This window comes from Macaca nemestrina, chromosome 1 (assembly GCF_043159975.1).
Source record: "Macaca nemestrina isolate mMacNem1 chromosome 1, mMacNem.hap1, whole genome shotgun sequence".
NCBI lineage: Eukaryota > Metazoa > Chordata > Mammalia > Primates > Cercopithecidae > Macaca > Macaca nemestrina.
The window spans coordinates 230915053-230939357 of NC_092125.1; the positions used below are offsets into that span (position 1 = coordinate 230915053).

General features: G+C 58.8%; 1 protein-coding gene across 6 annotated transcripts in view; it reads right to left on the minus strand.

The window, feature by feature from the left end:
• The window catches only part of LOC105496680 (PR/SET domain 16), a 364998-nt gene that overhangs the window by 228135 nt on the left and 112558 nt on the right, over positions 1–24305 (minus strand). For all 6 annotated transcript variants that reach the window (XM_071067547.1, XM_071067538.1, XM_071067522.1 and 3 more), the window contains exon 2: positions 21355–21704. In XM_071067547.1, the coding sequence (XP_070923648.1) occupies positions 21355–21704 (350 nt within the window). The remainder of the gene's footprint in view (positions 1–21354; positions 21705–24305) is intronic.

A 24305-nucleotide genomic window follows, 5' to 3' on the forward strand; every position in this document is an offset into this window, starting at 1 on the left:
AGGCGTGCACAGGGCAAGAAGAAACCAACAAGAGGCCAGAGAACTGGGCAAAGGGACCTCCTGCTGCTGCCGCCACGTGGGCAGCTCCAAAGGGCATCGTCTCCCACATCATGCCTGCCCGGTGACTTAAATCAGAAACGTGCCTGCTTCCCCTTTAAAACCGTCCCTGGAAACACTCTGGCCTCTGGGGGAAGCAAAACTTCACTTCTCTGCCATAAACAAATGCCAACGTTCCCGAGGTCGTAAAACTCGCCCTTAGCGAGGAACCCGGCTGGGCCGAAGCATCCGGGAGTATGCGCCGTGGGGAGCTCGGCAGCGGCATTAACCTAATGACCTCGCATTTTGTAGCTGCAAATTTCTTTCCAAGTCATAAAAAGGGGATCAACGGCGCTCGGCTAGGACGTTTTCTGGGTAGCTCTTTCGGAGATGGCAAAGGGCGGGGCTGGTGGGTTGGCACCGTGAGAAGGCGTCCCCCAAAGCTCCCTGCACCAGGACACCATCCTTCCTGGCTGAGCCACAGCTGTGTCTCCTCTGCTCTGCATCCCATGGGACTTTTCCACCTTCCTGGAAGCAGGTCCATGCGGGGACACGCAGGCGGCATTGCTGTCCTCTATGTCACCCCTCGGACAGGTCCTCTGGGTCGCCGTCTGCCCGCCCTGCTTCCTGGGCCGACCGCCCCTCCTCCTCTCATCCCTTTCTACTCCACCCAGCTGCACAGGTCCCACATGTCAAGCTGTGTCTCCCTCTGCAGAAAACTCGAATTCCTGACCAGCCTTGGGCCAACTGGTGCCTTGTGACCTTGTCTGGCCCATTTCATGGGGTGGCTCGCTCTTTGCCATGCCAGCCTCGCTCTGCCCCTCCTGCTCAGATGCCACATCTGGGAAGCTGCTGATCCAGGCATGGGTTCCAAAGCCTCAGACCCAGCTCACCCCCGGCCACGGGTTCCCTACAGGTCCTCTGTGGAGGGGCCGGGAGGGGTGTGTGCACGGGAGCGTGGGAAGGCATGCATGCATGTCCGGGGGGGTGAGCAGACTCAGGAAGGCACTTTCTGAGGATGCGCCAAGGCGTGTGCATCTATCTGGCATCGGGACTTCACCCCTACACTCCAATCACTTCCCATCTCGGAGCTGCCTGGAGGGCACGCCTTCTGACCTAGACACGCCCTCAGGACCCCCAGACCCCCGAGAGGAACTCCGTGTTGCACAAACAGCAAATACACGCGGGCTTCCTTATCCCCTAGGGCATGGGTCCAGGCCCACTGGTGGTCTGTCTGGGAAAGGGCCCTGTGTGGTGGTTCACAGGGAGGATCTCCAGAGGTGTTACCTGGCCCAGGTCAGCGTGGGCCACTGGCTCAGTTTGGGGTGTTGGTTCTCCCAGAGTAGGTTCACCCCATCTCTGTGGCCTCCGATGAAAATGGGAGCACCAGTACGAGTGGAGGCACCTCTGTTGTGAGCACCGGTAAAGGGGAACGCAGGTGTGGGGCTGTTAGCCCCGGTCCCGGTCACACACAGCTGGGAGGGCAGAGCCGGGCCACACTGCTGTTTTCTGCAATGCCCCTGAGTCAGGGCAGGGGGCTGGGGGCTCCTTCGGTGTTCAGATCCCTGGGAGAGGGTTAATTATGTGGGATTCGGGGATTCAGGTGGTTCCATCCAGTCCATGCTGCTGCACCTGCTTCGGGGTTGGGAGGTGGGTGAAAGGGCAGGGGATGAAACTTGAACATCAGATCAGCTGCTCCACGGGCGATTACCGAGGCCTGGCTAGGAAGCCGGTTCCAGCCTCGCCCCTGGAGTGTCCAGCCTCCAGCTTCACACATACCACGTCCCCTTTACCTCCACCGAGCCCGCCCTCATAACCCGATTCCACTTCCTTCTTAATCCTTATTTTCTTTAAAAAATGGATTAGGAAAATCTCATCTGGAAAATTAATTAATGTACGAATTCAACAAATATTTACTGAGCACAGCACTTTGTTAAGTATTTATTTTCCTATGTAACCTGCTGTGCCCCCGCCCCCCACCTCTGTTTTTCTGGCCTTTTGGGTTTCTGGCTGGTCCATTTCTATATTTCATGGGTTTCTCTCCTCCTTCCAATAACATTCTTTTCTAATTTGGCCATTAGAATACATTTCTCTCCTATGCAACTGGCCACACAGGCCCATCTTACATCTCGGCATCTTTCCGGACGTCAGTGGAGGGACCTGATGGCTGCTGAGGGGCAGTCTCCCCAGCGGGTGCTCTGGTGAACTTGGGGCCGAGGGAGCTCAGAAGGCGCCTTGGGGGCTCGGGTGGGTGCCCTGTGACTGCACCGTTCCCGCTGCCCGTCAGGGGATTATTTCCAGTGCCCCCTTCCCCTTCTGCCCCTGGCCCCCGGCTCTAGGTAAGAACATACTCTGAGAGCAGCCCCGCCCCCAGCAAACAAAAGTGAACTTGCCCACCCTCCCCGGGAAGGGGACGGGAGCCTTTCACGGGCAGTGAATGGGGCCCTCATTTAGGCCGCATTATACCCGGGCCTGCGTTTCCCCTTCCCTTCTTTACCCCATTCAGGGGACTTCTGACTTCAACTAATTCGATAACAATCCCGCGGGGCCTTCCCAGCTCCTGGTTCGGAGCACATTGTCCCGGTGAGGGCCCCCCCCAACGGGGGTCCCACTCTCCAATTAGCCAACCGCTGGGCTCCTATCCCCTCCACTCCTTTCCTGCCTGCCCGCCCATTTTTTAACCATTTCGTTTTTGAATTGCACTCCCAAGGGCCTTCAAGGGCGAGCGACCCACAGCCACAGCTCCACAAACCCGGGGCCAGTCAGGGCGAGCGACCCACGGCCGCAGGTCCACAAAACCGGGGCGGATCAGGGCGAGCGTCCCACAGCTGCAGGTTCGCAAACCCAGGGCCAGTTGGGCCGAAAGCAGAATACAAGATCATGCATGTAGTTAAACACCAAGTCAGGCCATCGACCTGGCTTCTGAAAGCCTGCACCGTCCTCAAAGAAGACTTTTAAAATTACAAATAAAGGAGCAGCCGAGCTGTCGGCATTCCCAAAACCTCACCCACATGCTAGTTCGGAAACGGAGCCACAGGCTCCCCTGGGACAGGGGCAGGGCTAGAAGGAATTTGGAGGCTTCTCTGGCGGCCACTACTCTTCCAGGAGGATGTGTGTGTCTGGGACGGTAAGGCTCCCTCTCCAGGAACCGTAGGGATCAGTGTGGGATTCCTTCCTGTGCTTTGCAACGTTCACATGACATCATTTTACCTCCAAACCAACTTTTTTCTGTCTGAAAGTTGTAGGAGCCCTCCGGGGAGCAGGCGGGATCCACAGTCACCCCAATTTCCACTGCCCTTCCCCCACACAGACGTTTCATCTGTGGAAGTCACCACCCACACACACCACAGGGGCACGGGTATCTGTGAGCTGCCAAGTCTGCTCTGATGTTTATTTCACTAACATTATCTCCAAATGGAAAATACTGGAATTGGTTAAAAATGCCAGCCTTAAAAAGGCATCTTACTGTTAAGATGCGGGTTGGCACCACCATTCATATGTCACTGGTCCTGAGTTCTAATCACTTCTGGGCCTACATGCCTCCCTTCCTAATCCCAGTGTGGTCCCCTTCAAGTCCCCAGACGGGGTCTGTCTGGGAGGTCTCAGGTGCCAGCGTTTGCTGCAGGGACGTAGGGATCAGGTGTGCACTGGGGCACCACCTTCTGTCACCTGCTATACCTGGAAATGCCCAGGCCCAGATAGTTGACATCTAAGGGGTCTATGTAAATTGTGTCCCCCTGAATTCACCTGCTGAAGCCTTCATCTCCAGGACCTGAGAACATGGCCTGAGTTGGAAATGGGGTCTTGGCAGATGTGACGAGTCAACACAGGTAGGGTGGTCCGAATCCAGTATAACTAATATCTTTACCCAAAGGGGACGTGTGGACACAGACACATGCAGGAAGGAGGCCACATGAAGATAAAGCCAGAGACCTTGAGGGGGCTGTGTCTGCAAGCCAAAGCATGGGGAAGATTAGCAGCACTCCCTGGCCCCCCGGAGAGAGAAACGGACGGACCCCGCCCCAGAGGACTCTGCAGGAGCGAGGCCGACACCTCCATCAGGGGCTTCTGGCCTCCGGACCTGCCATCTCATGGGCAGGCCATGCGCATGTGGCACCTTGCAGCACACCCCTATGGCCCTAATACGGGCTCATAAGCACCTGCCTCTCGGTCACAGCAGTGTGCCAGGCACCTCTCACTCTTTGTTCACCTAAGCTAGTCTATTGGAACACAAACATAGAATGAGAACTCAACGGTTGTGTGGGTGGCAAGGTACCTTTCTCAGACTGCCTCGTCATTCACTAAATCCACCTGCGGCGTGGGATGCAACCGTCTCGAGGATGACCGCCAAAGCCCCGGCCCCCGCCACCCACGGCTTAACTTCTTTGAGAAAATCAGCAAAGCAACAGACGACGAGGTTCTCAGAGTGGCTTTTCCACCTCAGCCCGGGGCGGGGGGCGGATGGTGTGCAACTACCTTGCTTTATCTTGGTGACCCCACGTGACAGCAAATTCATCAGGGATGAAGAATGCCAGTCTGGGAGAACACAGCTTCCAGGCTGGGGGCGAGGGTACGACCAGTGGAAAATTACCCACTTTTCTTCAGATTCCGTCAAAGAAATCTCCTTCCCCGCACCGACAGCCCCGTTCTTCATCTCTGCACCTCTTGGCTGTCAGAGTACTCAGACCACAGGCTGGAATTGGGTGGGACCAGCAAGATGCTCCTCTTAGTTCCTCATTTAGCAGGTGGGGAAACTGAGGCCCAGAGGCCACGACGGCTTGCTCAAGGTCTCAGCAGCATCTGTGAGCCTGAGTCTGAGCCATCCTCCTCTTTCTGTGGTGCCAGGGCCCCAGCCCTGTGATGCAGGCATCTCAAAAACCTGCACATTGCTTTTCGAAAACCTCACAAAGCTACTGAGGTTGACAAGGAGGAAGCAGGAGTGTGCAGAAGGCACACACCATCCCTCACCTTTAGACGGTACACACTGTCCCTCACCTGCAGACCCTTAAAGGGACATGGGCAGTGCAGCCAGAGAGCAAAAATGCAAAAGGCCCACTGAGGCAGAAGCAGGTGTCTGCTCTTCTAGGATTCCGAAGTCATCTGCGACCAAGGGAACTGAGCCCTGACCCACCTCTGCCTCTCGGTGAAGCCCGGTGCAGAGGGGCCCTGCAGGGCAGCCAAGTTCTCCCAGCCTGCCCCAGGATCCCCCAGCATGAAGGATGCACCTGCTCCCTGAAGATGGGGGAAGCGGGAAGCCCTGCAGTCTGCAGCTGACAACTGATGTCCTGGTCACAGCTGCTCCATCAGCAGCATCGTGTGCTCTTTCTCTGGCTCAGTTTCCCCTCATGGAACGCCAAGAGGATGAAAGTCTACCATGAGGTCATGTGGGTGAAGTGGCAAGGCCAGGCTGCCCTTTGCATACCTTCAGGGGGCGTCTCCAAGGACATTGGTGCGTTTCCCGGATGTGCTTTCCCTCCCTGAGGCAGGTGGAAAGCCCTCCTAACCCCAGGAGACAGTGGGGACCTCTCCACTGTGAGGGCGTCCCCTGCCTTGTGGATGTGTGGGACTCACTGTTATGTACAGGCACCAGTGAAGGGAGAACACTACAGGAGCTGGACCCCTTGCTCGAGGGCCCCACTTGGAGGTCCCACGGAGAGGCGGAGGCCTCTGAGTCAGCGCCTAAGCTCATGTGGGATCCAGGAAGCTGCGGGCTCAACAGTGGACACAGAAGAGGGCGGGAGAGGCCAACCCGAGGTAGAAACAGAGGCCAGGCGGGAGAGGGCCCGCGTGGAAGCAGGACAGACACGACCCCACTCGGCTCCAGCTGAAGAATGTGTCACCAGCATCCAAGTGGGAGGTCCTGCCCTGCAGGTGCTGGACGTGGCTGGGGTCCCCGACCTGCCAGGGGTCACTGGAGAAACATCAGAGCCGGGGCTCCCAGCCCCCAAGGCCACGCTCAGAAGGAGTAAGTCCCTCAGAGGGCAGCTGCCCCGGGCGGCCCTCCCGTCCTCCCCACAGCTGACATAATTCCTGATGACTGCAAGGGCCCAGGTCTCACAAGGGAACATCGCAGTGAGCAGGAGGCTGGGCCCTGCAGTGGGAGCTCTGGTGTGGGGCCAGGGTGAGGCTAGCTCCTGTGGCTTGGACTACTGGACTTCAAGGCCACCTCTCTGTGGACTGGACACCCGCCTCTGAGGGCTGAGGCTGCATCTTGTTCATCTCTGTGCGAGCTTCAAGTCAGTGCAATTGAAGTAATCCCCATGACAAAGCGAATTTTAGAGTAAAGGGAAATACATTTTTCTTCAGTCCAGCAGCTCCTATGATCATATGAATGGAGTTTGAAGGCTTTTATAAAAATTAAGCCCAGACCCCTTTTTCCATCCCTGTCCTCAAAAGAAGGCAACGTGGTCTATACTCCCAAAATGCAGGGGTCATGACGTCCTTCTGCCATCAGAGACTTCAGTCATTTGGGCAGCTGGCCTTCCCCGGAGTCCCCACTCCAGCTAAGGGGTGACCCTGGACTCAGCTCTCAGCTTTCCACCTTCTCTTCCCCTTCCTTCCCCCTCCTCTTCCTCCTCCTCCTCTCCCTCCTTCCTCCTTCCTGCTCCTCTTCCTCCTCTCTTCCTCCTCTGCCCCTGGTTTGGCTCTTGTTCTCGTCTTCTCCCGTGGTCAGGTCTGAAGCTCTGTGCTGGGTCCACAGGCAGCACCATCAGGGTGGAGGCCAGGGTCAGGTGCAGGAGACACTCACCCTGTGACTCCCCAGCCCCGTCTACTCAGTGGAAGGTAGGACAAGCACCACTCTCTGCATTTCCAGGAGGGCCACGTGTGCCGGGGATACTTGAGTTGTTCTTCAGATCCCACACAGGACTTCCAAGCTATTTTAAAATCCACCTTAAGCCTAAAGGAGGGCCCTGGCTAAGGGCCTCAGTGGAGCCCGTGGTTTTCTGTGGGTGTGCAGGCTCCAGCCCACGTCCGTCGTGGCTGCAGCCGGCGGGCCAGTCTCCCAGGCCCCTCTCTCCAGGCCATTGACTCAGTGGTTGTGAGGAGAGCCTCTGCCCCTCAGGCCCTGGCACTCATCACGGGGATTGTTCCCTCTACTGGAAAGGCTGGTGAGCCTCAGCCTCTGCGGTGGGATACCATGAAGAAGGTCCCATGTTTGACTTCCAGTCTGATATCTCAGCGCTCACCCGTGTGCAGCAGGGGTAAGTGAGGTTCCTTCCCCAGCAAGACCCTGGGATGCCTGGAGCCTCTGCATTCCCCTGGTCGGGGGAGAGAGACGGAACACAAGGACATCCCTGTGCCGGGATCACCGCACAGCTGTTCTGGAGGCCTCGAGGGGCAGGGTCACCTCTGAGAGCTCAGACTTAAGACAGGGTCCACCGTGGTCTCTCCAGGAGGACAGCATGGTGCACGTGTCCACGTGGGCAGGCGCCAAGGGCCAGCAGAGGGGCTCGAGTGCAGCTAGGGCTCCTGGCCGAGCGAGACTTGCGCTTCTCAGCCCCCAGCGATTCTTCATGCACTACAGAAGCTCATCAGAGGCCCGCCCCATGGGACGAGGATGCTTCAAGGGGGCCCGGCAGCTCCCGTGCAAACCTAGCTCCAGGAGCCAGGACAACTGGAACCTTCTGGAAATGGGACTTTGGCTGACCCAGGAGCCTGAGCAGCCTCTCCTCCCTTCTTGTTCCTGCCTAGAGACCCTTGTTCCTGGGGTGGGCAGGAAGGGGAGGACCGAGCCGGCCAGCCTCTGCAGGTGGAACACGTGAGCTGTTACTGAGAAGCTCAGCAGAGCCCCACTGGCGAGGGGCTCTGGGGGCCCAGCCATTTCATGTTGCTTATGTTCACGTATTTCCAGCCTGGCTTGTTTTCACACTAGGTTTTATTTTTGTGCCCCTGCCCTAGGCCCTGAGACCCCCCACGCTCTTTGGGGGACACCTGGCTGTGGTTCCCCACCCACGGGCAAGCTGCTCGGCGGCACCCCACGGCCATTGGCAGGATCCAGAGGTGCCTGTTGAAACTGCAGAGCAACCAAGCATCCTAATCCCCCTCCGCCCCCACCCCGCACAGCACTCTCTCCAGCCTCCGCGGAGCGCCAGGGCTGAAACGAAGGCTGATAAATTAGTCTAGAGGGAAACAAGGCCGCTTCTACTTGTAAAAGGTCATTTCGACTTTGTTCTGGGTGAGGGTTTATCTCAGCTGCTGCCGCGACAGACAATGCCTGGGGCCTAAATGGCAGAAATCTTAGCTCTGCTCGTGAAATTACGGTGCTGATAAGCCGGAATGGACTTTAGAGAGATCTAAATGGGAACGGAGTGGACGTAGGTATTTTTGAACATGATTGAACAGAGACGACACAATGGGATGTACAATTAAACTGGGCATTAGCCCAGAAGGAAGGAACTCTGCCGACTCTGCCGAAAGCCAGACAAAGGGGGTTCCTGCAGCCTGCGTGCGGCTGGTAATCCCTGCCCCAGCCCGTGGCAAGAGGCGCAGCCGGGACCGGAGGACCAGAGTGGACGCACGAGAGCTCCTGGGCGGCTGCTGCTGGAGGCTGGTGCCATTCCTCATGCGGCAGGGGAGAGTGGGGCCCACTCACCAAGCAAGCTCACTGGAAAGCATGGCGGTGCTGCCCACGCATCCCAGGAGGCCGTGGCCCAGTGCCACGCCAAGCACTCCAGGTGGGCCCGGAGCTGCAAAAGCAAGAAGAGAACACGCTCCCCTGAACAGCAGACACGCTCGTGGCATCCTGGCAGCTGAGTAAGAATAGCCACTTTGAGGCCATTCTACTTACATATGTTCTAAACGACAGGAAAGGCCCAGCCAGGGGCATGCAGAACGCACCCTCCACGCAGGCAACGGGGCTGTCTCGCAGCCATTCTCCAAAGGGCCTTCTCAGGCACTCCGATAAACTGCTCACCCCAGAGAGACGCTGCCCTGGGTTGACCAGGCCCCTCAAGGCGGGTGCCTAAATCACAGCAACCCAACCACACTGCAGCTCGGGGGTCCAGAGAACGCATGGAGTGCCCTGCCCCTGTCCCGAGCAGACTCTCCCCGCGTGCAGGAGGCAGCAGAGACAGGCGGCCCGCAGGGGTGGTCCTCAGGTCGCTGCCCCTCAGCGGGTCCGTGAGTAGTTGCGTCCCCCTCATCTCTGGCTGAGGCCAAGGTGGCCCGTACCACCCTGAGAACACATTCCTACCCCAGCTGATGACCCGGCCCTTGAGAATTCGTGCCACAGGAGAAGCTCTGACCAGCAGCCAGGCCTGGCGGGAGGGCAGTGGGACCTGCTGCTGCCTCCTGAGGAGTATGAGGTTCACGCGTGCGTCCCGACCCTTGTCCCTGACCCGGGGAGACCTCTGTGGCCTGGAACGCATGGGACCTGCGTCTGACCCAGGGGAGGGAGGGCCACCCAGGAACTGGCCCACAGGCCTCAGGGGGCCTCCCCAGGGAGCCACCAGGTCACAGTCACCCACCCTCAGGAGGGGCTGCCCTCCCCACTCATTCTGTTCCCTGCGAAGTCTGCTGCTGGAAAATTACTCGAAATTAAAAGATCTCAAGCACAAATGACCTGTACCATAGATTCTTCAGTCTTAGTGGGTCCAGCTGCTTTCTGCCACCCTCGGAGGCCCACCACCTGACAGCACAAAGCTAACCCCAGCACAGCGTTGCAGGGACCGCACTGTGGGTGCAGGTACCAGAGGCGAATGAGCTGCTTTTCAGGCCTGTGCCAGCCCTGCCTGGCTCCTCCAGGATGCCAAGGCTGTAGGATCACCCAAGGGACAATCGGACTGAGTGCCTACAACAGGCTGGGGCCTCTCTGATGGCTGGGGGCACACAGGAGGGAGGGGCCTGTCCTGCTCACAGCTGATATCCAGGAGCTGCAGGGGCAGAAAGGGCCCGCCTGGGGTCGGGACCCTGGGCTCTTGTCCTGGGTCCACCCAGCCCGTGGTCCCACATGACTCCCTCCCTGGAGCCCAGTTCATAACTGCATTGGGAGGGGGAGGAGACGGTGATGCCCCAAGTGGGACTCAGGTACAACAAGGAGCCCCTCCTATCCCAGCCATCACCCCATGCCCGTGGGGTGCGTGGTTGGTCAGCCTCGGGCCGCCCTGTGTAGCTGTGGCCGGGGACGGCAGCCATGCTGATGAACCAGAGGTGTGAAGTCCACCCCAGCCTCAGCCGCTGCCTAGAGCCCCTGGGCAACAGTGGGGTCCCCCAGTGGCCCCAGGTGCCCTCCTCTTCGCAGCCCCAGCTTCTGCTCCTTCTACCTGCCCTGCTGAGGCCCGTGGTCAGGAAAGGCTCTGCTGCTACCCATCAGCCGCTGCACCTTCAGGAACAGCCTCTCTGGGCTCCCATGGGTACGGGAGGAAGTTAGTTCAGGGTGGGCCCCTTTCCCAGGGCCTCCTCCTGGGCTGGAATCCTCCAAGTGCCCCCACAATGATTCCTTCTTAGAATGCAGATTCCTGGGACCTACCCCAGGAACTCTAAGCCAGGAGGTAGAGAATGGGGCTGGAATTGGGTGGGGGTCTCACAGGCTGACCATCTGGGTCAGGAACCCATGGGGTTCCTGGCTGAACCCATCTCTGGTGCCACGAGCACCCTGGGGCCACTGAAGAACCCCAGCTTCAGGAAGGGGTACTGGGTGGTGAGCCTCACTCCCTGCCAGGTGCCCCCAGCATTCTCAGGCCCTACAAGGGCCCATGGGGCTGGGTTTGGGACCTGCTTTCAAAGAAGGGGACAGCAGCTCCTAAGAAAAAGTGGGGCTGAGGTCACGTTTATGACACAGAATTCCCCCGAGCCTAGAGAAGGCCATTGACTGTACTGAAGTCCAGTTCCAGGGCCTGGCTGGGTCACGGACCTGCAGAGGACAGAGCCATGTTCAGGCAGAAGCACGAGGCGCTGGGCCTAGGCAATCGGCCTGCGAGGCACAGAGTTGAGACTGCCCACCTACATGCTGTTAGTGCGGGCGGGAACCGGGTCTGGGCCCAGCTCCCGCTCCTGCTGGAGCTCACCTGTACCTCTCCCATCTGGCAGGAGCCTGGCTACCCCCAGTGAGCTCCTGCTGGGGTCACTGAGCGGGACCCCCACCCACCTCGGGGTCCCTGCATGGACAAACCTGGGGGCCAGGAGCTATTCCTTCCTTCTCGGCCCCAGGTTCCCCTGTCAGAGCCAGGGTGGCCGTGTCCTAATCACGGCACAGCTGGGAGGGTCCCAGTGGAGACAGAGCCTCACAGAGACCGGGGTGCACAGCAGGTGCCCGCCAGGCCGACACAGAGGCCACATGCCTCTGTCATACTCCCTTCATGTCCAATCCTTATTTTCCCTAAGGAAGAAAGGGAGGAGGGAAAAGGGCAGGAGGCTCTGGAGCACCCTGTTCTCACAGGGAGCCTTGGGGAGCCCAGAGGGAGGCTGGGCCACGCCCCCACGCAGAAGCCCTTCTTCCTCCTGCTTCTGGCAACCCTGACGATGTTTTCAGGCCTCTTGGTACAAGCGGTCGGTTCCTGAGTAAGGGTGGGCTCTGGGTGTCACTGGGGCGGGGGGCGTGTGGGATGTGATTGGCAAAATGCTATTTAAGAAGTTGGTATTCGCAGATGTCTCTCGAATATGAAAAGAAAATATTTATTTCCTTTTTCGCTTGTGAATCAGAATGCTCTATTTAAAGAAAGTCCCCTCTGCTGGGCTGCAGTGGAGTTATTACCCCTTAAGGAAGTAAAGGAGAGCCATCAGGGAGGTATTCTTAGTCATTCTCTCTCCTTTTTTCTAAAATTCCTTATATACCCGTGCCTCCGAGCCGGGCCGAAGATAGTGCAGGATTTCATGGCATTCTTGGGCTAAAAACGTCTAGGGCTGATGTCACGGTGCCGGGGGAAATGGGAGGTCTGTGCTGTGACTCCTGCATGGCACTGTCGGCTGCTCCTAGAGCCGAGGCCCGTGGGTTTCTCTGCATCCCTGTCCCCATGGTGGCCTCAGGCTCCGCACCATCCCACAGGGCCCCGTCTCTCTCCAAATCCCGATGCTGTGTGCCCCGCCGAGCTGCCGAGTGCCGCCTCCACAGGAACACTCCTCAGAGCATCCGCTGACCGGCGTGCTCACGGTTTTAGACGTGCCGTGTTAGGCCACCATAGAAATATCCAGAAGCTCCTGAGTGGGGAAGCACGGCAAAGCTTCCTGGCGTCACGCAGAACTCTGCATGCAGAATGGAGCAGCAGAGGCGCCCAGAGCCAGGCCAGGTGCCCGGGCCGAGAGCATGCATCTGGGAACCTTGGAGTGAAAGGGCAGGCCAGGAACAAGTTTTGGCATCTAGACGATAAAATGCGGGACTGAGAATACCAGGCCCTAATGTGTGGCAAGCAGACGGTGGCGTGTGGCGGGGAGACGGTGGCGTGTGGCGGGGAGACGGTGGCGTGTCGCGGGGAGATGGTGGTGTGTGGCGGGGAGACGGTGGCGTGTGGCGAGCAGACGGTGGCCAGACGCTGCAGAGTCCAGCCTTGACATTATCAGACCTGCCCCAGCCTCCCTCCCTGAGACTAGAACCCGTGCCAAGGCCCCCGACACCTGCCGTGGTCTGCCCCTTCCCCTCTGTTGGAATTTAAAGGATAAGGAGTAACAGGGTGATCTAAAAGCTCAGCCAATGAGCGCCGGCTGCCCCTACGGCAAGCCAGTGAGGAGGGCTCATGGCGGGGCTCAGCTCCAGGGTGAAAGGGGCACGGGACAGACAGAAGGAAGCACCCTGCACCGAGAGGTACCAGTGAACACCTCTGCAGGGCCCAAGATGTGCCGGTCGTCTGCTGAGTGACCAAATGCCCTCAACAATCATCCTAAATAGCCCCTCAGGGTGCACTGAGCATTGCGGAAGGCCAGACGAGTGCTTTGGGAGCCCTTGTTCCTCAGCCCTCCCACCTGTCCCTTGCCCGGCAGTCTGGTGCAGGTGCGGGACAGGACATCCAGGCGGGCTCTCCACTCCCCCTTTCTAGGTCAGCTGTTCTGGGCCCAGGCTGTAAATTAGGATCTCCTGGGAGCTTCCACATGTCTGATGCCAGAGGGGTTTGCCAGGACTTTGGGTCCAACACTGAGATGCTCCTGGGCAAACAGGCAGGTTGGTCGTCCTCCCTGGCTCCAGCCCAGCATCTCCGAGGCAGGCCTGGCACCTGTATTTCCCATGCTTCCCAGGCAACACCAACACGCAGTTAAGGGAAGCCCACAGCCCCCAGCCTCTGCCCTCAGGTCTCAGGCACCCAGGAAAGACTTGAGAGCCTTCCTGACCACCCCCTCCCTGAGGACAGACCGACATGTGGGAGGGGCACTCACTTTCACATTTTTCTATGCCCTCAGCAGACACTGTTGGGGGCAGGAGCTTGCACCTCCTCCCAGGCTGGGTGGGCGCACTTCCCAGAATATGCCTGAGCTGCGGGAGCTCTCTGGGTTGAGCCTTCCTTGCCTGCCATCCTGGGGTCCCCCAGAGCCGGATGGGATGGAGAGTGTGGAGGTCCATGACTGTGGACAGCTCCAGGGGGTGCAAAGGGAGCACCCAGCCCACTGAGCAGTGGGCGCTGGACACATGAGTTCTGCTTCTACAGAGAAGGGCTATGTCAAACACTTCTGGGTTCAAACCAGCCTCCGGTGGCTGGCAGGTGCCCCTTCTTCCTGAATCCCAGAGCCACGAGGCAGCCTGAGGATCTCCTAGGAATGGCTAGACCTGGCACTGGTGGGAGCTGCTGCTCCATCCCTTTGGTGGCCGAGCAGGAGCCCGAAGCCTCAGGAGGTCAACCCTGGAGGTGGGGTGGGCAGGAAGGCAGCACATCCTTCCACAGCTGCAGGGAACATTGGTGACTCTCCCAATGCCTGCAACACACCCAGAGCTGCCCCCTTGTAAGCTGCTGTGTCTGTTGGGTACTCGCTGTCTGGCCGCTGTGTCTGCTGAGTACTCGCCATCTGGCCGCTGCGTCTGCTGGGTACTCGCCATCTGGCCGCTGCGTCTGCTGGGTGCTCGCCGTCTGGCCGCTGCGTCTGCTGGGTGCTCGCCGTCTGGCCGCTGCGTCTGCTGGGTGCTCGCCGTCTGGCCGCTGCGTCTGCTGGGTGCTCGCCGTCTGGCCGCTGCGTCTGCTGGGTGCTCGCCGTCTGGCCGCTGCGTCTGCTGGGTGCTCGCCGTCTGGCCGCTGCGTCTGCTGGGTGCTCGCTGTCTGGCCGGATCCTTCCTAAACTCTGCTGTGCACACGAACCACCAGGGATCTCGCTCAATTGCACGTGGTGACTCAGTGAGTCCGGGGGAGGGCAAGGTTCTGCATTTCCAACAAACCTGCAGGGAGGCCAGCACTGCTGGTGCAGGGACCACACTGAGCACCGAGGTCTGGATGGAAACAAGGCAGCTGTGTGTGTCCGTCTCCGGGTTGATCTTGATTTCCTGTTTGCTCATGAGGCCACAGGGACTGAAAGGGACTGAAGCAGAGTCCCAGGAGCCTCGACAATCCATCCGGGGCAGGAACTGGGGCTTGGTTAAAACGGGGTCACTTCTGCCTGGGCTCAGACCTATGGCCAAGCTCACCTTGGTTTCCCAGCCCAGGACCCACGGAGGGGTCTAAGTCCAGCTCCTGTACCAGCAGCAAGCCCCACCCGCTGCCGTGAAAACTGTAGGAAGGTGGAGCCTCCAATGGGACCTCCTACTTCCCCAAACCTAGTCCCGAAACCCACATCCATCATGAAGAGATTGGCCAATCGGAACACGAGCGGGCCAGAGCGTGAGGTCTGGATGGAGGGACTGACTCCTTAGGGTCTCCTCCTAACACCCTGAGCCTGGTCATTAATCCAGAGCCTGGAAGTGTCTGTCCAGGATCTTCTGGCTCAAAATCCAACCAGAGCTCCCAGAGAAGCAAGCTCCGCAGGCACCCAACCCACATGCCTCAAGACAGCCAGCTCCAAAAGCTGCTGAGCCCAGATGGGCTGGCGGCACAGATGACCCCCATCCTTAGAGGCCAAGGCCCTGTCTAGGACTTCAGGCAAAAACTAAGCTGTGGGGGGCATTTGTGTGTGCAAGCTCACACACAATCTCCTGCAGCAAGTCATGTTAATATTTACTGGTGAGGGGACATTCAGGAGGAAGGGAGAAGGGGCTGGGGTTCGTGTGTGGGAAGGGGTGGCCTGGGTGATTCCCTACCCTGCCCTATGGGTCTGGCCATATCGCAAAAACCCTGGAGCAAATTTGCCATTGCCCCTCCTGCCGTCGGACTGAACTAGATCTCAGCACGTGGGGCCCTCCAGTGCTCCCCGGTACGTGGGGAAGCCGGTTCTGGGGGCCGCATGTTTATGCCTGCCCCACGGTGCCTTTAAAAGCCCATCATGGACATTTGTGCTGTGATGTCGGAGACTGAAGCCCCATAGCACTGCCCTTCCTGTTGTCCCAGGGAGCCAGATGCCTGGCTGGGCTGCCCCCACCCCACTCCATCGTTATCCTTTCACTTGGGACCAAAATGAACCTGCAAATGTGTTTCCCATTTCTCCCACTCAGGAACAGAAGAGCATCAGTATTGCAAACATATGTAGGGGGACTTTACTTCCTCCCAAATCCTGCCTTTCTTCAAGGCTTTCATCAAGTTTTAGATGAAATTCCATATTACATGTGTGCCCATTTCTCATCTTCTGAGGGTGCAGGCTGGGCTTGCTCTCACCCATCCCTGGCTGCTGTGTAGCTCCTGGTCCACAGGGGAGACTGGCAGGTCCTGGCCCTGCCAAAGACTCTCAGTGGGCTCTGGGGACCCTGGAGGCACCAGCTTGGGGGTCCCATGATGGTAGTGCCAGATAATTGGTGTGGCCTAAGGCCTCTGGGCTGGTTCCCCTGTGACCCCGGAGCTTCCCACAGGCCTTGGCCTAGACACAGAGCATTTGTTGATTGAACAAATAAACACACATTAATATTCAGTAAATAATGCCGGGGGTGAGGTCGTCCACTTCAGTACATTCTTTAAATAATTGAAACCCCATCAATTCACATTAACATTTTTCACCTGGCCTCTTAAGCAGAGGCAGAGGCACTTACTCATCAGTGTTCTGATTACAGGCGGGGCTGGTGATGCAGTCGAGAGCCTTTCTGGGGAGACACAGTCAACAAAGAAACAAGCAGACCTTGGGTGGGAGACAGTGGCCGACACACTGAGAAAAGTGCCCCCAGTGCCTCCCCTGGGGGTCCTGCAGGATCCCGCCCCAGCAGGCCCCGAGCCTCAGGGCCCTGGGCACACAGCTGAAGGCCCAGCTGGGGGCAGGTGGCCTCACCCAGCGCCTCACCCACTGCCTCCTCCCTCTGGGCTGCCACTGGGCAGCCACCTCTTAATTAGCAAAACAAACAGCACGATGATAAATGTCAGATTTACTCAACAAATGATCAAAACCACTGTTTTTGCAGACCCCGGGGTGATCAAATGCCCTCACGGGTGATTTCCTCCAGGCAGGTGGGCTCCGGTGGCGGCAGGCGGGGTGTGATATTTGGGAGGAGACTGAACCCGGCTGTGTCCAGATGGAGGAGGCCAGGCATTTCGGGTGCGCTTCCTGACAAACCCCCTCCCTGAGACGAAGCTCAGGGGGCCCTTTCCACACACCTGGGGCACATACACAGCCACGCACAGGGTGAACCCCCAGGTCGGAGGTGGGGCATCTGACTCAGGGCACATCTCAGGGTGCCCCACAGCACCCAGGAACAAAGCGGGTTTAGTCAGTGACTATTCCTAATACATAGGAGGGAAAGAGGAGGGGGCAGCTCTCCCCACCAGCGTCAGCCTCAGGAGTGCAGGCTTCGAACCAGCGACCGAGGCCGGAGGAAAGTCAGTTCCCAATCCCCACCCTCATTCCCACTTTGCTAACGGAAAGCTCCCGCTTGAAGTCAGGCTGCCCCACAGCCTTGAACCCAAAGCTCGTGGGTGCCTCACGTGCTCCCTGCCCCGTCCCTCATCCCCAGGGAGTCGTGCTGTCATCTACGTCAGCCCCACGTCAGGGAAAGAAGGGCCCCGACCCTCCCCAGTCATCCCAAAGCCCAGCGTTGCCTGGCAGCGTGTCTCTTGTGATAAAAAGAGAAAGGAAAATCAACCTTCTCATTTTATTTTATTTCAACTGAATTGTCCAGAACAAGAACTTTGTTCTCAGAGTAGAAAGAAAATGGTTTCCACCGTGTCCCAAAATGACAGTAAGAATAATCCACGTTACTGTTATTTCAAACCTGTCCTTCGAGAGACGCACACCCTGTTCCTGCAGGGGCTGCTACCCGGCGAGATCCCTGTGCTCACGCCACTCCCAGATCCCCTCTCCTCCAGGGGAACCCTGCTTCTGAGCCCAGAGTGGCCACAACACCACGCTCCTGGCCACCACGTAAGGAGGCCAAAATGACACCGATCCTTCTCGGATTTTGTTTGTTATCTTTGCTAAAATGTCATTACTTGTTCTTTTTCAGTAAATAAATACTGTGGACATTACAGTAAAATCAAATCACTCTGATTCATAATACTTAATTACCAGTGTGAAAGTGAACAATTATACACACGAAATTCAGGACCATCAGAGATAACACACACGCATGGGCCATCCCAGGCCTGACCTCGAATCCCACTGGCGTGACGCTGGCACCCCTGTTTTCCTCTGACCCAGGCCTGACCTGGGATCCCAGTGGTGTGATGCTGGCACCCCTGTTTTTCTCTGACCCAGGCCTGACCTGGGATCCCACTGGCGTGACGCTGGCTCCCCTGTTTTTCTCTGACCCAGACCTGACCTGGGATCCCACTGGTGTGATGCTGGCACCCCTGTTTTCCTCTGACCCAGGCCTGACCTGGGATCCCAGTGGTGTGATGCTGGCACCCCTGTTTTTCTCTGACCCAGGCCTGACCTGGGATCCCACTGGCGTGACGCTGGCTCCCCTGTTTTCCTCTGACCCAGGCCTGACCTGGGATCCCACTGGCGTGACGCTGGCACCCCTGTTTTTCTCTGACCCAGGCCTGACCTGGGATCCCACTGGCGTGACGCTGGCACCCCTGTTTTCCTCTGACCCAGACCTGACCTGGGATCCCACTGGCGTGACGCTGGCACCCCTGTTTTCCTCTGACCCAGGCCTGACCTGGAATCCCACTGGCGTGACGCTGGCACCCCTGTTTTTCTCTGACCCAGGCCTGACCTGGGATCCCACTGGTGTGATGCTGGCACCCCTGTTTTTCTCTGACCCAGGCCTGACTTGGGATCCCACTGGTGTGATGCTGGCACCCCTGTTTTCCTCTGACCCAGGCCTGACCTGGGATCCCACTGGTGTGACGCTGGCTCCCCTGTTTTCCTCTGACCCAGGCCTGACCTGGGATCCCACTGGTGTGACGCTGGCACCCCTGTTTTCCTCTGACCCAGGCCTGACCTGGGATCCCAGTGGTGTGATGCTGGCACCCCTGTTTTCCTCTGACCCAGGCCTGACCTGGGATCCCACTGGTGTGACGCTGGCTCCCCTGTTTTTCTCTGACCCAGGCCTGCTCTGATCGAGCTCACTGCAGAGGCATGGAGGGAAAAGGGCTAGCAGGGCCGCCTGGTTGGTGTGAGTGGCTTGGGAAGGGGACTCAGCAGAAGGTGCTTCTCGTGTCTGGAACTACAGAGGGATCCCAGCCCTGAAGCCTGGTGCTCCTTTCCTGTCTCAGGCCCCTGTTCACGGCACTCGGAAGACAGGCCAGGCAGTTGGCAAGAGGAAGAAATCCTCAGAGAAAGGGGCACCCGCAAGTCACTTCTCCCTCCAGGGCCACCTCGGGGAAGGCAAAAACCCAAAGGGAAATGGCAATCAGCTCTTTCGGGACGCGTGGAAAATTCTGGGAAGGTGGCTTAGGGGACGATGTCACTTTTTCTGCCCAAAGGCCCCAGCTGAGGTGGCTGGAGGTGGGGAGAAACCTCCTTGATTGACGGACATCGCTCATTTCAGGCAGTTGGGGCTGCCACCTAATTTCCACCCCCTGCTTCCTCCTCTCTGTCCTTCACAGAGGAGGTGGTGGCTTCCTGCCCAGTTCCAATGTCAGCTCCCGAAGGCACCGACGCACATGGCTGCCCCCTGCCCCATCTCATGGAAGTGACAAAACCCAAAGGTGGCCCCAAAGCCAGGGAGTTGGTGCCCGAACGCACAAGGAAAACAAGGTCGGGCGAGATCCTGCCGGGTGTGCGGGGAGCACCGTTTGAGGGCGTCGGGGGGAGAGTAAATATTTCTAAGCACCAGCAGGAGGGGTATCTGTCAGGTGGCCACCGTGGAACAAAGCCCTCCGCAGAAACGGGAGGTGCACCGTGGGGAGAGCGCGTTCCCTCACGTACACACACACCAGGGATAAACACGCCGCAAAGTCAACAGGCAGCGGCAGGCAGCGGCGCAGCCTGCACCGGGCCTGGCACCACACGGACATCGTGATATGGGCCATTTCTTTTTTTAAAAAAAAAGCAAATAGAAACTTGTATCAGAGTACCCAAGAACAAAGTCACCTGAAGGTCATCCAAAGTGCTACCTGCAGGGCCCCTGGACCTCTCACATCCACAAGCCACCTCCTAATTAAACAGTCCAGACCTTTCTAAGTGTGAGGGACACACACCCTTGAATTCCTTTCCCACACACCAGGGAGGGCGGGACAGGGCGCTTCTGCCAAAGTCACTTCCACTGCACAACCAAAGACGAATGTTGCTACCAAAATGCTCTCCTTGGTCCCATGAGGGGCCTGTAGGGCCATGAAGCTGGGCAGTGTCTCCACCGAGGTCTTCTACTCCAAACTCTCTCCCTGTCCTGTCTAACTGGTGCCCCTGGCTCCTGGCCAGTCCCTCCTGAAGGTAACCTGACCTTGGGCCCACACTCACTGTCCTCTGCCTCTCGATGGAGGGGGGTGGTGCGCCCGGCCCACAGGTGCTGCCCGTAGAGCTGCGGCTCCCACCCTGCTGGATGGCTGCGGACTCTGCCACATGCTTTTCTTCAGGCACCGGGACCCCCATAGCTCTATAATTAGCGGAGGGGGGAGCTTTAAGCTGACACTCAGGGAACAGCTTCTGAGTCTCCCTATATCCTTGACGAGGAGCCACACAGGACTCTGTGAGCTACCAAGGACCACACCTGCCTGCTGGGAGCTGCCGAGGTGCCCTGGTCTTGCCCAGGGAGGATGCACTTAGCTCTGCAGGGTGCGGGCAGCCTCTGGCCCCCAGGCTGTCAGTGTTCTTACAAAGGGCTCTTAATGCCGTCAGCCCAGGGAGGTGCTCAAGGGCTGCTGGAGGCCACAGGGGCCTCCCCAGGGCCCATCTGAGTTGGGGCAGGCCTGATAGTGAGCATGGAACTGGCTGGGGACTTCTCCAGAGTCACGAGCGGCCAGGAGAGGAGGTGGGCAAGACGCAGGATCCTGCCCCCATCCATCTGGGGTTCCTCTTCCCTGCTCAGGCCATTTGCCCATGAGGAGCCTACCTCCATCTGGGCACTTCAGAGGCTGGAGGCACAGGGGAATCTGCCCGGTGTTCCCATTTTCTACCCAAGCAGCAGCCCTGCCAAAAAGACCACCGACAACTGGCTGTGTGGGGCCTGCAGAAAGGCCAGGGCCCACCAGGAAGTACACTTTGTGTGGGGGGTGGGGCTCTTAGTCCCCACAGGACCACTCGAGGGCCCCCAACACCGGTGCCTCGCGTCCCTCACAGCCTGGGCAGGATGCTCTGGGTGCTCCCCGCTCAGAGCCGTCCCAGGGACGCCCTGTCTCCTGACCCCTGCAGCAGGTTCACCAGGCCAGCTCCAGACCCTCTAAGGCCGGTCACATCGTGGTGGGAAAATTTAAACAGTCAGCCATCCCTTCCAGGCCGGGGCCTGTGCCCCTGGAGCTGGAGAAGCTCGGGCTACTCTCAGGCCACTGGCTGACCGGGGCAGGCGGGGAAGGTGGCAGCCGGGGCAGCGTGGCCACCAGGTGTGATTTGTGAGCTGCTCCACATTGCCGTGGCCTGGAATGAAGCCCTGGAGTGCAGCTGCCTGTTCTGGGACTTTCTGTGAATCTCCCTGCCCCGCCACGATGGCCGCGTTCACGCCTGGGATCCGGCGGGAAGCATGGGATGTTTTAAGACATGAGCTCATGAAAGACACATTTCCGGGAGAGAGTGGGCGTGCCCTACAGGGCTGACAGGCACCCACGAGGACCTCTGATGCTTTCTGAGTCCCGTCAGGCGAGCTGCAGGATAAAATAGGCTGGGAAATGTGACATTTGAACGCTCTCTCTGGCCGCGCCTCCCGCCTCGGGCAGTGGCTGCTCAGCCCAGCTTTATAAATAGATGGAACACAAGATAAATGGCCGTGATCAATCATGCTCAGGCGCAATTGCTCACCTCCCATCCGAAGTCCGTCTCCTTCGCCGCCGCCCGGGGCACCACCACGCAGGGGCCCAGCCTCTCCCCGGCTTCCATCTTCCTCTTGGCCCAGACCCCCAGGCCGGCCCCCGGGATGGAGGACTCTCGGAGCTCGAAGTCCGGTGGGATCGGAATGTCTTCAGGAATGTAGACCGGGGCCTCGTACGGCGAGCCCTCCTTGGGGGTGAAGTCCTCGCTGGTGGGGAAGGGGGACGGTGGCCCCACGGGGATGGGCGACATGGCACTGTCCTCGGCCTCGTCCTCTGCGCTGTGGCCGGCCAGCAGGTCCCGGTCGGGTTCATACATATTATTTACAACGTCACCGTCACCTAAAGGAGACAACGCAGCGTCAGCCTCTGCAGCACGTGCCCCTCCCGGGGTGTACGGCTCAGGGAGTGCCGGGGACTCGGGCGTCAATGGGGACCGAGGGTGCTCAGGGACCCAGAAGGCCCGGCTGCCACCTCTGCCTGGGATATGCCACCTCCGCTCCACCCTGAGCCAAGCTGCCATCATTCCACGTCAGAGGCTCCGGAGGATGGGATCCCGCCAGGCTCCACTGGGGCCAACCTTTCTGATGGGGTGGCACAGCCCAGCACACCCTGGCTCCCCCAGCCTGGCTCCCACAGCCACCTGAGGATGCGCCGGCTGGTCCCGCCCTAGGGGAACTAGGGAAGGAGCTGCCAGTGCCTGGCAAGCTTGGCGACAGCCGGTGAAGCCGTCATGCGTGGCAGCTGACCCAGGGCTGGCTGATGGTGAAATATTTGCACCGGAATATTTCAAATGTCCTCTGTAGTCTTGGAAATCACGGATGGCAGAAGTCCTAAGTGCCTGGGAGGACTCAGAATTTGGGTGACTGTGAAATGTGCTCAGTGCTGCTTCCTTGCACTTAGGCCGCAGCCTGGACATCCCCACACTGAGGCCACAGCCTGGACATCCCCGCACTTAGGCCACAGCCTGGACATCCCCACACTTAGGCCGCAGCCTGGACATCCCCACACTTAGGCTGCAGCCTGGACATCCCTGCATTTAGGCCACAGCCTGGACATGCACTGGGGTAGGGCTGGCTGGGTCTTGGGGAGGCTCGTGGAAGTTCCTGATGATCTCGACACAGGCTAGGAATAGGCCTGCTGAGGTCACGGATGTCGGAGTCATGGGGCCCCAGGTCACCCTGACGATCTCGACACAGGCAGGAATAGGCCTGCTGAGGTCACAGATGTCGGAGTCACAGGGCCCCAGGTCACCTTGATGATCTCGACACAGGCTAGGAATAGGCCTGCTGAGGTCACAGATGTCGGAGTCATGGGGCCCCAGGTCACCCTGATGATCTTGACACACGCTAGGAATATGCCTGCTGAGGTCATGGATATCGGAGTCATGGGGCCCCAGGTCACTGAGCTGAGCAGTAAGAGGGTGCCCAGTTTGTCTGTCTGGGGTAGACCTTTGGGGTCCGTCCTAACAGAAGGTGGGTGCCAAGAGAGTGTGTGCGTGCAGCTGACACTATAGCAGAGAGTAGCCCGAGGCACTGGGGGAGATGGGCAGGGTGAGGGGGAGTCTGGACAGGAAGAAAAGCAAAGCTCTCCACCGACTGCAGCCAAACCAGGACTCAGGCAGGCGAATGTTCACCGTGGCAGATTCACCATCGCCGGAAGGTAGAAACAGCCCAAACATCCGTCTTCGAGGGAATGAGGGAGCGAATGAGTAGTGGATGGTACCACCCTCTCCAAGGAGGAGCACGGCCTGGACCAGCCCTGGACATGCGGCACTCGGCGTAGGAAGCCGATGCAGAGGGTCACACCTGTGGCACCATCCCTCCCCAAGGAGGAGGGCGGCCCTGGCACGCACAGCCTGGACCAGCCCCGGACATGCGGCACTCGGCGTAGGAAGCCGATGCAGAGGGTCACACCTGTGGCACCATCCCTCCCCAAGGAGGAGGGCGGCCCTGGCACGCACAGCCTGGACCAGCCCCGGACATGCGGCACTCGGCGTAGGAAGCCGATGCAGAGGGTCACACCTGCCTGGCGGCGTTTAGGTGACTCATCCGGCACAGGCCCCCAGAGACAGACGCAGGTGGGAGGCTTCGGGGACTGGGGTGGGGGTGACAGCGAGAAGCCCAGGTCTCCTTTCGGGGTGATGAAGTGTCCGGGAACTAGAGACGGAGTGGTCGCACCTCTGGGTGAACGGCTCAGTGCCGCTGAATCGCCCCCTTTACAGTGGTTGAATTCTGCCTCGATAACATAGAAAAGGCAGATGTGAGTGTTAGTTAGGTGGGGAGCAGCGGGAATGGGCAGGAGGTGGGGTGAGCTCCGTCACCGTGACCTGATCTAGATCTTTCCACGCAAGCCCCTCCTTCTGTGGCTGCCTCGAAGACCCAGTCCCGCTGGCCCTCGCCTCCCGGCCCCCACCCCGCACCCTGACGTTGGCTGGGCACACAGAAGCCTCCAAGGAGACCAGAACTTTTAAGTACAGGGAAAATGACTTCAGATTCCTCACACTGGTTGCAAACAGATCAGCACAGGAAAGAGCAAAATGCTTTCTTTCAAAAGAAACCAAAGTCTTGGGGGGAAAAGTCGCAAGGAAAACACTTATTTAATTTATCAGCATTCAGAGAAGTAATTATTATGTTTTAAGTGGCCAACGGGTCCTTTCTAATTGACGCGGCGGATCCTTTCAGAGACGCAGCCACAGAACTGCCGCTGTTGTTCCTCCACCCTAAAGACCTGAAGTTGTTTAGGTTTGAAAGAACACCCCCATAACCCCCGCCCCACTGTGTGCGGCATAAAGGTAAATTGGGGGGGGGGTAATTAACATGGCATCTTATTATTTGGAACTGGTAACTGCACGGAGCTCGCAAACAAAGTCGGGTTGGAAGCCAAAGCTCCCCCATGCACTCCTTAACTCCCCTCGGGCGTGGGCGCCTCCGCCTGAAGCAC